The 14,958-nt window shown below is 40.5% G+C and overlaps 1 protein-coding gene across 5 annotated transcripts in view; it reads left to right on the forward strand.

The window, feature by feature from the left end:
- Positions 1–14,958, forward strand: part of Trip4 (thyroid hormone receptor interactor 4) — a 60,985-nt gene that overhangs the window by 10,295 nt on the left and 35,732 nt on the right. For all 5 annotated transcript variants that reach the window (XM_041679895.1, XM_041679896.1, XM_041679897.1 and 2 more), the window contains 3 exons: positions 1,445–1,523; positions 7,027–7,156; positions 9,597–9,812. In XM_041679895.1, the coding sequence (XP_041535829.1) occupies positions 1,445–1,523; positions 7,027–7,156; positions 9,597–9,812 (425 nt within the window). The remainder of the gene's footprint in view (positions 1–1,444; positions 1,524–7,026; positions 7,157–9,596; positions 9,813–14,958) is intronic.

Below are 14,958 nucleotides of genomic sequence, written 5' to 3' on the forward strand. Positions count from 1 at the left end.
GCCTGGTTTATAGTGAGTTCCAGGCTAACTAGAGATACAGAATGAGACCTTGTCTTTAAAAGAAAGAAAGGGAGAAAAGGAAGGGAGGAAGGCAGGCAGTAAGCAACATTCCTACCTTACCTCTATCAGTTCCTGTCTCAAGTTCATGCCTTGAGTTCCTGCCTTACTACCCTTAGTGATGAACTATTACCTAGAAGTACAAAATGAGATAAATCTTTTGGGAGCTAGAGATGGCTCAGTGGTTAATAGTACTGACTGCCCTTGCAGAGGATGTGGGTTCAATTTCCAGCAGCCCCATGGTGTCTCACAGCTGTCTATAACTCCAGTTCCAGCAAATCTGATGCCTACTTCTGACCTCTGTAAGACCAGGCATACATATGGTGAGCAGACATACATATAGGCAAAACATTCAAGCATTCATACAATAAAAAGAAATAAGAGTTCAAAAAAGTGAACCTTTTCCTCCTACCAAAATTGTTTTTGATCATGGTGTTTTATCACAGCAATAGAAGCCCTAAGACACTATCCTTTGAGCTAATAATCACAGCCATTCAGATAATTTGTAATTTCTCTTAGGGAATTCATTCCTACAATATCTAGTGAAATCCCAGCACTCTGGAGACTGAGGCGGAAAAGTGAGTCACTGTCTAATTAGGCTGCCTCAAGCTCCCTGTGTAGCCCAGACTCATTAATAACTCTCTTTGAACTCCCTATATAAACCAGGATAGCCTCAAGTTTGTGGCAGTATCCTTACCTCGGTTTCTCAAGTACTTAAGTACTGAGATTACAGATGTAGGCTATCATATTTGCCTTCCAATTCTTTCTTATTTTATGTGTATATATGTTTTGCCTGCATATATGTCTGTGTACCACATTTGTGCCTTAACCCCTCTGAGGTCATAAGAGGACATTGTATGCCCTGGAACTGAAGTTACAGACACGTGTGAGCTACCATGTGGGTGCTGAGAATTAAACCTAGGTCCTCTGGAAGAGTAGCCAATGTTCTTAACTGCTGAGCCATCTCTCTAGCTTCAAGCTTCTGTTTTTTTCTAACAAATTATCTCCTTATAATTTCTATTGTCGATTTGGAGTTTATGGTTAGAACTAAAGGCTTTTGAAAAGTGCCATGTTATTTTTAGCATTCTCAACAGAAGCAAATATTTTTCCTTTAAAAGTATGTATATGTATATCTATATGTGTGTATATATATATATTATTCTAATACATGATCATCTAGTTATTCAGGAAAAATATTACAGCAATGAACTTTTTGGGGGGTTTTGTTTTGTTTTGTTGAGACAAGGTTTCATTGTGTAGCCCTGGCTCCCCTAGAACTTACTCTGTAGACCAGGCTAGCCTTGAACTCAGAGAACCACCTGTTGAGGCATGCCAAACAGGCAATATCATTCAACTACTGAATGATAACTCTTTTTTTACTTTATAGGTATGTACTAATGAAGAACAGGACATTTTACAGCGTGACTCAAACAAAAGCCAGAAACTACTAAAGAAACTCATGTCAGGTAAATCCCTGGTTTCTTTCTTGCTTTGTTTTTTCATTTGTTTCGACAGGGCCTCCCAATGTACCCCTGGCTGGACTGGAAGTCACTTGTGCCAGAATTAAAGGTGTGCATCATAACCCTGGCTGTCCTGGAACTCTCTGGACCAGACCAGCCTCAAACTTAGAGATCCACTTGCATCTGCTTCCAAGTGGTGGGGATAAAGATGTGCACCACCACTGCCTGGCTCAATAATATTTTGGCGGGGGTGGGGTTGGGCAGGGGTCTGGTGATTGAACCAGGGCCTCACGCATGCTAAGCTATGTCTCCAGCTCCTCAACAAGCACTTTTTAAATGCTTACTATTAAAATAATGTTATATGTTGCTCATATACCTTTGAACAACAAAATAAACAATAATAATATTAGGTTATAACAAAGAAAAATTCATATCCATATTTATTCTGTAACAAATGAAACAATAAAGAAGAGACAACTCGACAGGTGGTAGTGGTGGCCCACACCTTTAATTTCAGCACTCGGGAGGTAGAGGCAGGTGGATCTCTGAGTTCGAGGACAGCCTGGTCTACATATCAAGTTCCAGGACAGCTACGGCTACACAGAGAAACCCTGTCTCAGGAGGAAAAAAAAAGCAACTCTTAGAGAAGAATACTGAATAATAAAATAGAAGAAAATGGACTGACAGAAAAATCACCATCAGAGCAAGAATGACAGTTCAAACTGCTGTAAGGAAGATGTTACAATTATGTTTTGTTTTGGTTTTTCGAGACAGGGTTTCTCTGTAGCTTTGGTGCCTGTCCCGGAACTAGCTCTTGCGCCACCACTGCCCGGCAGATGTTACAATTATGGAGTGAAAATTTAAGACAACAGACTTGCCAGGCAGTGGTAGCGCCTATCTTTAATCCCAGCACTTAGGAGACAGAGGCAGGTGGATCTCATTGATTTTGAGGCCAGCCTGTGCTACAGAGCAAGTTCCAGGACAGCCAGGACTGTTACACAAAGAAACCCTGTCTCGAAAAACCAAAACAAACAAAAAAAAAAAGTCTGCATTTACCTCCTGAGTGCTGAGATTAAAGGTTTACACCACCACCGCCTTTTGCTTTCTTTTTTAAAATTATTTATTTATTTTATGTGCATTGCTGTTTTGACTGCATGTATGTCTGTATGAGAATGCCTGTTCCCCTGAGAGGCCGGAAGAGGGAATTGGATCCCCTGAAACTGAAATTACAGACAGCTGTGATCTGCCATGTGGATGCTGGGAACTGAACACAGGTCCTCTGTAAGAGCAATCAGTGCTCTTAACCACTGAGCAATCACTTTTTTGTTGTTGTTGTTGTTTATTATTTGGTGTTTTTCAAGACAGGGTTTTTCTGTGTAGCCCTGATTGTCCTGGAACTTGCTTTGTAGACCAGGCTAGCCTCGAACTCCCAGAGATACGCCTGCCTCTGCTTCCTGAGTGCTGGGACTAAAGGCGTGCGCCACCATGCCAGGCTCTCAGCCCCACTTTCTTAGTTTTAATCCTTATGAAGATGCTGACATCAAGGGATGAACATATATAGGAATTGTACTCCTTTTCCAAAAATATTAAGCCTTTTATATTTTTGAGATGTTTTGAGAACATCTGACAAATGTTATTAAGGACATTTTTGTTAGGGTGCTGCATACCTGAAGTACTATATTTGGGAGGCGGAGGCAGGAGGATTGTTGGAGTTTGGGAGTTTAGAACTATCCTGGATAATACAACAAGACTAAAGCACGACTGTAAATATAAGGTGGGCTGGTGAGATGATGGCCAGCCTGTAAATATAAGGTGGGCTGGTGAGATGGCCAGCCTGTAAATATAAGGTGGGCTGGTGAGATGGCCAGCCTGTAAATATAAGGTGGGCTGGAGAGATGGCCAGCCTGTAAATATAAGGTGGGCTGGAGAGATGGCCAGCCTGTAAATATAAGGTGGGCTGGTGAGATGGCCAGCCTGTAAATATAAGGTGGGCTGGAGAGATGGCCAGCCTGTAAATATAAGGTGGGCTGGTGAGATGATGGGCCAGCCTGTAAATATAAGGTGGGCTGGAGAGATGGCCAGCCTGTAAATATAAGGTGGGCTGGTGAGATGGCCAGCCTGTAAATATAAGGTGGGCTGGTGAGATGGCCAGCCTGTAAATATAAGGTGGGCTGGTGAGATGGCCAGCCTGTAAATATAAGGTGGGCTGGTGAGATGGCCAGCCTGTAAAGGCACTCTGCCGAGAAAACAGACTCCCACATGTGCTTCATGGCATGTGTGTGTGCACACCCACACTGACAAATAGGATAGAAAAGAAAAAAGTTCACCTAAGCATGGTGGTGTAAATAAACCTATAATGACAGCATTCTGGAGTCTTTGGAAGGAGCATGGCATGTTTGAAACCAGCCTGGGATACATAGCTGAAAATAGGCTATCTTGCTTTGTGTAGTGAGACTCTGTCTCAAAAATGTTTAAGGCTGGGCTGGAGAGATGGCTCAGAGGTTAAGAGCACAGACTGCTCTTCCAGAGGATCCAGGTTCAATTCCCAGCAACCACATGGCAGCTCACACCTGTCTGCAACTCCAGTTCCAGGGGATCTGACACCTTCACACCAATACAAACAAAACAAATTTAAAATAAATAATTTTTTTTTTAAAAAAATGTTTAAGGCTGGCAAGATGTTCAGAAAGTAAAGGTGCTTTCTGTTAAGCCTGATGACCTGCAAGTTGTGTTTTCACTTCCACATGCATACTGTTTACACGTACATACCTGTAGCACGATTAATAAAAACCCAGACAGCCGGGGCTGGAGGGATGGCTCAGTGGTTAAGAGCATTGCCTGCTCTTCCAAAGGTCCTGAGTTCAATTCCCAGCAACCACATGGTGGCTCACAACCATCTGTAATGAGGTCTGGTGCCCTCTTCTGGACTGCAGTCATACACACAGACAGAATATTGTATGCATAATAAATAAATAAATATTAAAAAAAAAACCCAGACAGCCAGGTGGTGGTGGCACACGCCTTTAATCCCAGCACTTGGGAGGCAGAGGCAGGTGGATCTCTGTGAGTTCGAGGCCAGCCTGGTCTACAAGAGCTAATTCCAGGACAGGCCCCAAAGCTACAGAGAAACCCTATCTTGAGAAAAAACAAAAAACAAAAACAAAACCCCAAATAGATAAATAATAAAAACCCAGACACAGATGTTGGGGTTCAACCTGAAGGTCAGAAAAGCAAAACAGTCAACTATTGGTTCTTACTCTACCTCAGTCCAAAATGGCGATCTTGCCTCCAGGAATCTCAGAATGAGACCGTGACTGAGCTGTCTCCTCCTGTTTTATATTCCTCTCTAGTGCTGGGATTAAAGGCGTTCACCACTACCGCATGGTTTCTATGACAAACTAGTGTGACTACTGGGATTAAAGTTGAGTGTCACCACTGCCTGGTCTGTAAGGCTGACCAGGGTGGCTGTTTTACTCTCTCATCTTTAGGCAAGCTTTATTTATTAAAATACAGATGAAATATCACTACACATACCCACACTAATTTTTTTTAATGTCATAAAAATTAAGACTTTAAAAGGTTTTTTTTTTTAAAAAAGTATTTGAAAGTCATCTTTTTTTTCTTTTTTTTTTTTTTACTTAACTTTATTATGTTTGTTGGTGTGAAGGTGTCAGATCTCATGGAACTGCATTTTCAGACAGTTGTGAGCTGCCATGTGGGTGCTGGGAATCGAACCCGGGTCCTCTGGAAGAGCAGTCAGTGCTCTTCACCGCTGAGCCATCTCTCCAGCCCTTTAAAAGGTTCTAAAAGTAGTGGTTTTTGGTTTTTGTTTTGGTTTTTTTTTTTTGCCTTTTTGAGAGCCCTTTTTTTTTCTTTTGAGAGATAAGATCTCATGTATGTAGCCCAGGCTACTCTTAAACTTGCTGTGTAGCTGAGGAGAACTTTGAATCTTGGATCTTCTGTCTTTTCTAAGGTATTGGGATTGTAGGCATGTGCCATCCACCGTGCCTGGCTAAAACCACTTATTTATTTATTTATTTTTGGTATTTCGAGACAGGGTTTTTCTTTTTTTTAAGATTTTTAATTTATTTTTATTAAGTATACAGTATTACACCATATCCTATTATAGATGGTTATGAACCACCATGTGGTTGCTGGGAATTGAACTCAGGACCTCTGGAAGAACAGCCAGTTCTCTTAACCTCTGAGCCATCTGTCGAGCCCCTTTTTCTTTCTTTCTTTCTTTCTTTCTTTCTTTCTCTCTTTCTTTCTCTCTTTCTTCCTTTCTTTTTTTTTAAGATTTTTAATTTATTTTTATTAAGTATACAGTATTCTGCCAGAAGGAGACAGGGTTTTTCTGTATGGCTTTGGAGCCTGTCCTGGAACTTGCTCTGTAAACCAGGTTGGCCTTGAACTCACAGGAATCCAGCTGCCTCTGCCTCACAAGTACTAGGATTAAAGGCGTGCGCCACTACCACCCGGGTAGCTAAAGCCATTTTTAAGATGTAGAACAACATGCTTATTAATTTCTATCAAAACAATATTTAGCTTCTACCTTAGTTCATAGTTATTTTCTTTTTATATAAAAATCTATGTTGTTATTATAAAGTAGCAATTATAAAAAGCAAGTGCTTTTCCAGTTTTTCAATTAATTTTCTATAATTGGTCTCTGTGTCGTGCTTTTTAGGTTTCAGTGCTGACTGAATTTCTAGCCATTCTGCCTCATTAGCTGGGATTACAGATATGTATCACCATGCCCAGATTTTTATATTCTACACATTTGTTTTGGTTGATCAAAAGACAATCTATTGGGCTGGAGAGATGGCTCAGTGGTGAAGAGCACCTGCTGCTAATGTCAAGGACTGGAGTTCAGACCCTAACTTTCACGTAAAAAGCTGGGCTTCTTGCAGATTCCTTCTTCTGGCCTCCATGCACCTTCATGCACACATACACAAATCAATAATGTTTTAAAAATAGTCTATTGACTGTTTATTCTAATTTATGTATCTCCTAGTTATTGGATATTTGAACTTTTTCCAACTTAGAAATAATAACATAAATGGACCTTTGTCAATAAATCTTTTGACTTTGTTGGGACACATTCTTTTTTTTTTTTCCTTTCAGATTTTCAAGACAGGGTCTCTGTGTAGCCCTAGTTGCCCTGGAACTCACTCTGTAGACCAAGCTAGCCTTGAACTCAGAAATCTATCTGCCTCCCTAGTGTTAGGGTTAAAGGCGTGTGCCACCACCACCTAGGTAAATTTCTTTAAATTAAAAAAAAAAAATATATATATATATATATATATATTTGTTGTTGTTGTTGTTTTGTTTTGAGATACTGTTAGTGTCAAATACCACTTGATGTTGTTTGGGCCTGACCTTAAATGTTTCCATTTTAATGAATGCTTCAGATCATCAGACTGGAACTAAATCTGCAAATATTTTGTTCATTTGCTGCACAACAGTACAACAACTTTATTCTATGGACTGATCCCATTTGCTATTTCAGGGGCAGAAAATTCGGGAAAGATGGACATCTCTACCAAGGACCTTCTTCCTCATCAAGAGGCTCGGATTAAGTCTGGTCTGGAGAAGGCCATCAAGCATAAAGAGAAGCTGCTAGAGTTCGACAGAACTAGGTAGTGTGGGTTTAGACCAGCATTGCTAAGACAGAAGCTCAGCCGGAGAGTCTAGCTATTAAACATTGTATGGGGGCTAGGAGGCTGGCTCATAATTAAGGAGCACTTGCTGCTCTTGCAGAGACCCAGGTTCAGGTTCGAGCACTTGTGTGTCAGCTGTTAATCATTTGTAGCTCCAGTTCCTCTTCTGACCTCTACAGGCACCAGGCACTCACATAGAGCACACACATACACATGCAGGCAGAACACTCATACATAAAATAATAAAATAAATCAAATATTGCTTTGATACTTGATACCTTCTTAGGGTGGAGTGTGAAAGGATTCACAACAAAGAAGAGCTGGATGTATTGGGGTTTTATTGTATCTTGGTTTGCTTTTGTTTTTTGTTTGGCAGGGTTTCACTATGTGGATCCAGCTGGGCAAGAGCTCATTCTGTAGACCAGCGTTGCATCCAACTCAAAGATCTGCTTGCTTCTGCCTCTCTAGTGCTAGGATTAAAGCATGGACCACCACATCTGTCTCTTCTAAATTTTTTTAAAAACATTCCATACTAAGAACTTAGAGGTCGGGCTGGAGAGATGCTCAGAGGTTAAGAGCACTGACTGCTCTTCCAGAGGTCCTGAGTTCAATTCCCAGCAACCCCATGGTGGCTCACAACCATCTGTAATGAGATCTGGTGCCCTCTTCTGGCCTGCAGGCATGCATGCAGACAGAACACTATACATAATGAATAAACAAATCTTAAAAAAAAAAAAAGAACTTATAGGTCACATTTATTTAGTAACAAATTATCTGGTTGTTGGGTAAAAAATTCTGAAGACTTTCATTTTGAACCAAAGAGCAGCTGTGTTGAGTGAACCACTCTATACTGCAGAACAGTATAAATATTACACAGACTTTTGTGTTAAGACAAAATAGAAGAAAGTTTAAATAAGCAAAAACCAAGCCAGGCACTTGGGAGACAGAGGTAGGCAGGTGGATCTCTGTGAGTTAACATTTACAGAGTGAGTTCCAGGACAGCCAGGACTACTTAGTGAGACCCTGTCTCAAGAAAAAAAAAATTATCAAAAATTTTAGACAATTAAGTATTTTAAATTTTCTGGTTAGCAGAGGTTTGATTTTTATAAGGAATAGGGTCTCCATGCATTAGACTCTTATTAAAATAAAATCCTGACAGACATGAGCTACATGCTTTCTACTGAACCCAGAGCCCCAGAGTGTTGTAAGCACATTTATGAACAATGACTATTCCTGAAGCTTCCAGTACAATCCTCAATGCCAACAGTTTCACACTCTTTGAACACTGAACCCGGATGCTGTACTAGGGAAGGCACTGAAGCTCTCTAGGGAAAAATTAGCCATGGAGACTTCATTGATGAATTCAGCAAATATTTATTGAAGCTTATATTTCCAGCTCTGAGAGGAGCCCAACAGACAGTACCTTTGCCCCAATAAGCTCACTCTCTAAAGAAGGGCTGCCCAGCTCTCTGGCAGTCACTGCCAGCCTTTAAGTCACCATGCAAGAGTTCCTCTATCAGGACAAATACAATTTTTTAAAATTTTATTAGTTGGGGAGTGGAGATGGACACACATCAGACCATCTGTGTCAAGACCCATACCAAGACTTTTAATACAAAATCATTTTGTACCTTGAATATGAATGTAATATAAATGTATTCCATATCCTTTTAGGTGTCACTAACTCATAATTATGGAGAAACACTGTTTTAACTAGATTTATGGCTTTGGTGTAATCAATATCTGTTAGCCCCAGGTTTATTTTCTGAATGACAGGAAGGTTAAATTGTCAGAGTTCGTTCTAGCCATCAAATTTCTTGTCATTATGGTCTTAGGACTTGGGCCCTGTATTAATGAAGAACTGGGGAGTAAAGAAGAGAGATATGGAAGCTGTTATAATAGTAGATGAAGAAAATATCTTGTGTTAATTATTAAGCCACAGGACAAGATTTTAAATACCAGCAGACAGACGGGTCTATCAGTAATAAACCAGACTCGAGTGAATTGTAGACGGGGTAGGATATTGAGTGAGTTCCTAGAATAACAACTAGTATCTGGCAAATCGAGGGTACATCCCAGTTGTCAGGTGCAAACTGTGGTCCACAGCCTGGAGGGCTGGAGGATCAGTGGAAGGGTAGATGAAAGGTTGGACTTGTCAGAAAGGGAGGACAGTGGATTATGGTAGTGTATCTTCCACTGCCTGAGACTGAGATTAGTTCTAGGAGTGGAACTGAACCTTACAGTAGACATAAGATACACACTGCAGCTTCAAGTCAGGAAGAGCTTAGTCTGATTTTAGAACATTCTGGCCTTTCATAGTTAAGATGGTAACCTCCACAATAGTTAAGCAGTAATTAGTCTATATTTGTCAACACATGACCTCCCTGCTGGGTGTTCTTTTCTCGTTTTTCCTGCTCAGTGTCCGAAGAACCCAAGTCATTGATGATGAGTCAGATTACTTTGCCAGTGACTCTAACCAGTGGCTGTCCAAAGTTGAGCGGGAAACCCTGAAGAAACGAGAGGAGGAGCTGAGAGAACTCCGACATGCCTCACGACTCTCTAAAAAAGTCACCATTGACTTTGCAGGGAGAAAGATCGTAGAAGATGAAAATCCACTAGCTGAGTATCACAGCAGGTAAGTGGGAGGCCTCTGGTGGGGTCTGAGAACAGGGACAGTCCAATCGTGAAGGGTTTCCCTCTAAAGGATCTAGTGTTTTGTTTAGTTAAAAAAATAATGATGCCCGGATATTGGTGGAAACACCTTCAAAAAATACCAGCACTCGGGAGACAGAGGCAGGTGGATCTCTGTGAGTTCGAGTCCAGCCTGGTCTACAAGAGCTAGTTCCAGGACAGGCTTCAAAACTATAGAGAAACCCAGTCTCGAAAAACCAAAAAAAAAAAAAAAAAAAATAGAAAGAAAGAAATAAAAATGGAGGGCCAATAAGTTAGTTCAGCGGGTAAAGACATCTGCTTGCTAAGCCCGAAAACCTAAATTTGCTCTCAGGGACCTATATGGTAGAAAGAGGAAGCCAGCTCTGCAAGTTGTCCTCTGATCTTTACACATGTGTGGCACATGCATGCATGCACATTCTCACACACAAAATAAAATTGAAAATAGTGCTAATAATAATGGACTAGAAATATCTCAGTTATAGAACATGTGTCTAGCATACACAAGGCCATAGAACAACCCAGGTACTACACACACAAATAATTTCATAATGATGAAGTTCTGTATGGCAGCATATGTGTGTAATTGTGGCACTTGAGAAACTAAAGGCATAGGATACATGGTATGAGGCTAGCCTGGTCTGCATACTGAGTTCCATATCAATCTGAGCTATATAGCAAGACCCTGTTTCACAAATCAAAAAAAAAAGCAGTTAAAAACAAAAATAATAAACCCTGGAACCACAGAAAAGTAAATAAATAAAATGTCTAAGGCTGGGATTGTAGCAAAGTGGTGTATCACTTGCCTTGATGATGGGTGCTATAAAATAGTCGCACACTAGCTCAGAATTGAGTATAATAAAGGGTTATTTATTTAGGCGTAGACTCACAGATCACAGTCCTCTTTACAAATGGGGAACAGGAACCGAATCCTAAAGCCAGGGGAGCGAAAGAGTGTAGTCTTTACATTGGCTTTTATAGTATAAGAGTCCATGCCCAAGTGGGTTGGTATCTTAAACTCCTACTGACTGAAGGAGTTCCCACAGCATTGCCTAGTATTCTTGAGCACCAGGGTTTTATCTCCAACACCTCAAAAAGTAAAATATAAAATAATAATTGCTAATTTAGAACAGAAAATATATAAAATGGGTGAGGATTTTCAAAATGAAGCATGAAACCAGGCACAGCGGTGCAGATACATAATCCTAGCACTTTGAGAAGATGACACAAGATTAAGAGTCTTCAAGGTCAAGTAGTGAGTTTGAAGCTATTGTTGGCTATATGTTACTCTGATAAAAATGAAGACCTAAAACAACAACAACAACCCCAAAAAAGTACTGTTATGGCAGTAGAATAAATCAGTGAGGCATGCAGAAATGATGACTTAGTTGGTAAAGTGATTGATAAAGAAAAGGATCTGAGTTTGTTCCCTAGAACCTGCATTAAAAAACTGGGCATGATGGCACTCCTATAATCCCAGAGCTGTGTAGGCAGACACAGGAGGACACCTTGAGCTCCCTAGCCAGTCAACCTGGTCAAATAGGCAGGTTCCAAATTCATTGGGAGACCCTGTCTCAAAAAATAAAGTGGAGAGTAATTGAGGATAGCAGCCTACATTGACCTCATTACCAGGTGGGCACACACACATATATACACACAGAATATTTTGGTGAAATGTATGATCTAGAAAGAAACTAATATGTCTACTTTGTGGATTTGTGCTTGAGTATATGCAGATATGTGTGTGAAGTTAATAATGACTAAAGTTAACATTGACTTGGAACGAGAGTGTAGCTCAATGATAGATTACTTGCCTAATATATGTCAGACCATCATTTAGTCCTTAGCTATATGCACACAGAGAAATAATAATAAATAAATGAAAATGTGGCTGGAGAGATGACTCAGAAGTTAAGAGCACTGGCTGTTCTTCCAGAGGTACTGAGTTCAATTCCCAGCAACCCCATGGTGGCTCACAGCCATGTGTAATGAGATCTGGTGCCCTCTTCTGGTATGTGTATATATAACAAATAAATTAATTTAAACAAATGAAAATGAAGCTAAGCTTAATTTTTTAAGCTGTAAGGTAAGGGTTTAATATATAATGTAGAGATGATTAACACCACTTTGGAAAAATTGTAGGTTAGATCTCTCCCAAACTACACTGTAATAGTAAGCTAGACTGAATCCGCGAATTTAGTGGGACATGATAGTAAACACTTGTAATCTCAGCACTCAGAATGCAGAATAGGAGGATCCCACCAGGCCAACCCAGGATACATAGTAAAGCCTGTCCCCAAAAGTAAAAATAGCTGGGTGGTGGTGGCGCACGCCTTTAATCCCAGTACTCAGGAGGCAGAGGCAGGTAGATCTCTGTGAGTTTGAGGCCGGCCAGGTCTGCAGAACTAATTCCAGGGCAGTTAGGGCTGTTATACAGAGAAACCCTATCTTAAAAAGCCAAACAAACAAATAAATAAATTTAAAAAGTAAGGATTGAGTGGTAACAGCACATACCTTTAATCCCAGGATGTGGATCTCTGAATTTGAGGACAACCAGGGCTACAGAAAGACCCTTTGTTGAAGAAGAAGAAGAAGAAGAAAAAAGCACACACACACACAATCTGTTTTATAAGTGTGTGTGTTGGCTTAACAAATTTGGTTGATTTTTTTTAAAAAATTGGGAGAGGCAATGAGATGAATTGGTAGAGCTAGTGAGATGGCTGAGCTAGAAATGGCAGTTGTCACTCGGGTCTGATAACCTGAGTTCAAACTCCAGAATCCAGAACCAATAGTGAAAGGAGAAAACTGAGTCCCAAAAGTTATCCTCTGACCTCTACAAGTTTGCTATGGCACGCATGTCCACACTCTCACATATATATCATAGATACACACGCACATACACACATTCACACACACCCAGAAATAAAATAAAAAATTTGAAAATATTTGGTCTTGATGAAATGCAACAGTTTGCTCTTTTTTTCCTCTTTGAACTTTGAAATTAATACATTGGAAAAATGAATTTCCTCCCACTTTGAAATATGGTATTAACCCTAGTGTAATTACTGGTTTGAAAGTTATAAAGTTCTTCTCCAGCTCTTTTTAAGAAATCTCTCCGTTGCCAGGTGGTGGTGTCATATGCCTTTAATTCCAGCACTAGGAAGGCATACACAGGTGAATCTTTGGGTTCAATGCCAACCTGGTCTACAGAGCAAATTCTGGAACAGCCAGGGCTGTACAGAGAAAACCTGTCTTGAAAAACAAACAAAATGAAACCTCTCCATCCTCAAGTTTTGTACTTTTAAAAAAATTATTTTTAGGGGGCTGGAGAGATGGCTCAGAGGTTAAGAGCATTGCCTGCTCTTCCAAAGGTCCTGAGTTCAATTCCCAGCAACCACGTGGTGGCTCACAACCATCTGTAATGGGGTCTGGTGCCCTCTTATGGCCTGCAGGCATACACACAGACAGAATATTGTATACATAATAAATAAATAAAAAATATAAAAAAAATTATTTTTATTTTTCACTTGCATGCATTATGTGCACCACATGCACACTTGGTGTCTGCAGAGGTCAGAAGAGGACATCTGATCCTCTATAACTGAGGTTACAGTTGTCAACTCCATGTAGGTGTTGGGAACCAACTCAGGTCATGTGTAAAAGCAGAAAGTGCTCCTAATCTCTGTGCCATCTGGCAATCCCCTGCTGTTGTTTTGAGACTGAGTTTTACAAAGTAACTCAGCCTGACTTGGACCTTACTATGTAGTTCTAACTGGCTTCAAATTGATGTTGATCCTTTTGCCTCAGCTTCCCAAGATTTCAGATGTGTAACACCATGCCCGGTTTTGGTTTTGTTGTTTATTTTGTTGGGTTTGGGATGTTTTGTTAGTTTTTTTTTTTTTCGTTCCATTTGTTTGTGATAGGATCTCAAGAAGTCTAGACCACTTTCTTTGCCAAAATATCACTAGAATGATATCTAGGTACTTAATAATATTCTTTCCCCTTTGAAACCTCTTGAGCTGGGCTGTCATAATCTACATCATTCTCAGCACCACCTTCTTTCTTGCTCCTACTAGGATGGCCCAGTAAGCCTCATTTAAAGCATTCAGGTTTCAAATTTTCTCATCCAAAGTCCCAAAGTCTTCTATATTCCTACAGCAAACAGTATGGTCAGACCTATCACAGCAACACCCCACTTCTGGTACCAACTTCTGTCTTAGTTACTGTTGTATTGCTATGAAGAGGCACCATGACCAAGGCATTTAACTGGGGGCTTGCTTACAGTTTCAGAGGTTTAGTTCATTATTATCATAGCTGGGGGAGCATGACCATATGTAGTCAGGCATGGTGCTGAAGCAGTAGCTCAGAGCTTCATCCTGATTCACAGGCAGAGAGAGAGAGAGACTGGGCCTGGCATGGACTTTTGAAACCTCAAGATTAGATGAAGGTCAGATCTCCTAGACAGTTGTTAGCCACTGCATATAGTTAACACCAGGAAAAGGAGCCTGGGTTCTTTGGAAGAGCAGTCAGTCCCCTTAACTGCTAAGCCATTTCTCCAGGCCCATATAGCAACTTTCTAGCAAATATATTTTTATTTGAATTCATGATTAAGCTCATTCTTTTCTATTAGTTGATGCTTTGTATTATGTGGTGCTTCAAAATTATCACCATCACTCAAAAATGTTTGTTAAGCATTCAGCAGGCCTGTGGGATGCAGCAATAATAAGTAGGGCATGACAGTGGAATGGAATAAAAACCCTCTTCTCTGGTTCAGGTTATTGCTCCTTCCAGGGTTTGATCTCTTCTGATCTATAGTTAGGTATATTATCTATTAAGCCACTGGACTGCAAAGGTATGGTATCTTTTTGTTTTGTTTGTGAGACTACTCACTATGTAGTCCTGACTGTCCTGGAACTCACTATGTAAAATAGGCAGTACCTGGACTCAAAGAGATCCATCTGCCTCCACCTACTGAGTGCTGGGATCAAAGTAGTAAGCTGCTACACCTGGAAAGGGTATGCTGGTATGCTGTCTTAAGAGCCAGAGTATTCCACAGTCTCTGTCCCTCTGCCCCTCTCTCTGTCTGTCTCTCCTCTTATTCTGTCTCTCTG

Source organism: Microtus oregoni, unplaced genomic scaffold (assembly GCF_018167655.1).
Source record: "Microtus oregoni isolate MIOR12 unplaced genomic scaffold, Mior012 000032F_ref0000030, whole genome shotgun sequence".
In the NCBI taxonomy this organism is placed as follows: Eukaryota; Metazoa; Chordata; class Mammalia; order Rodentia; family Cricetidae; genus Microtus; species Microtus oregoni.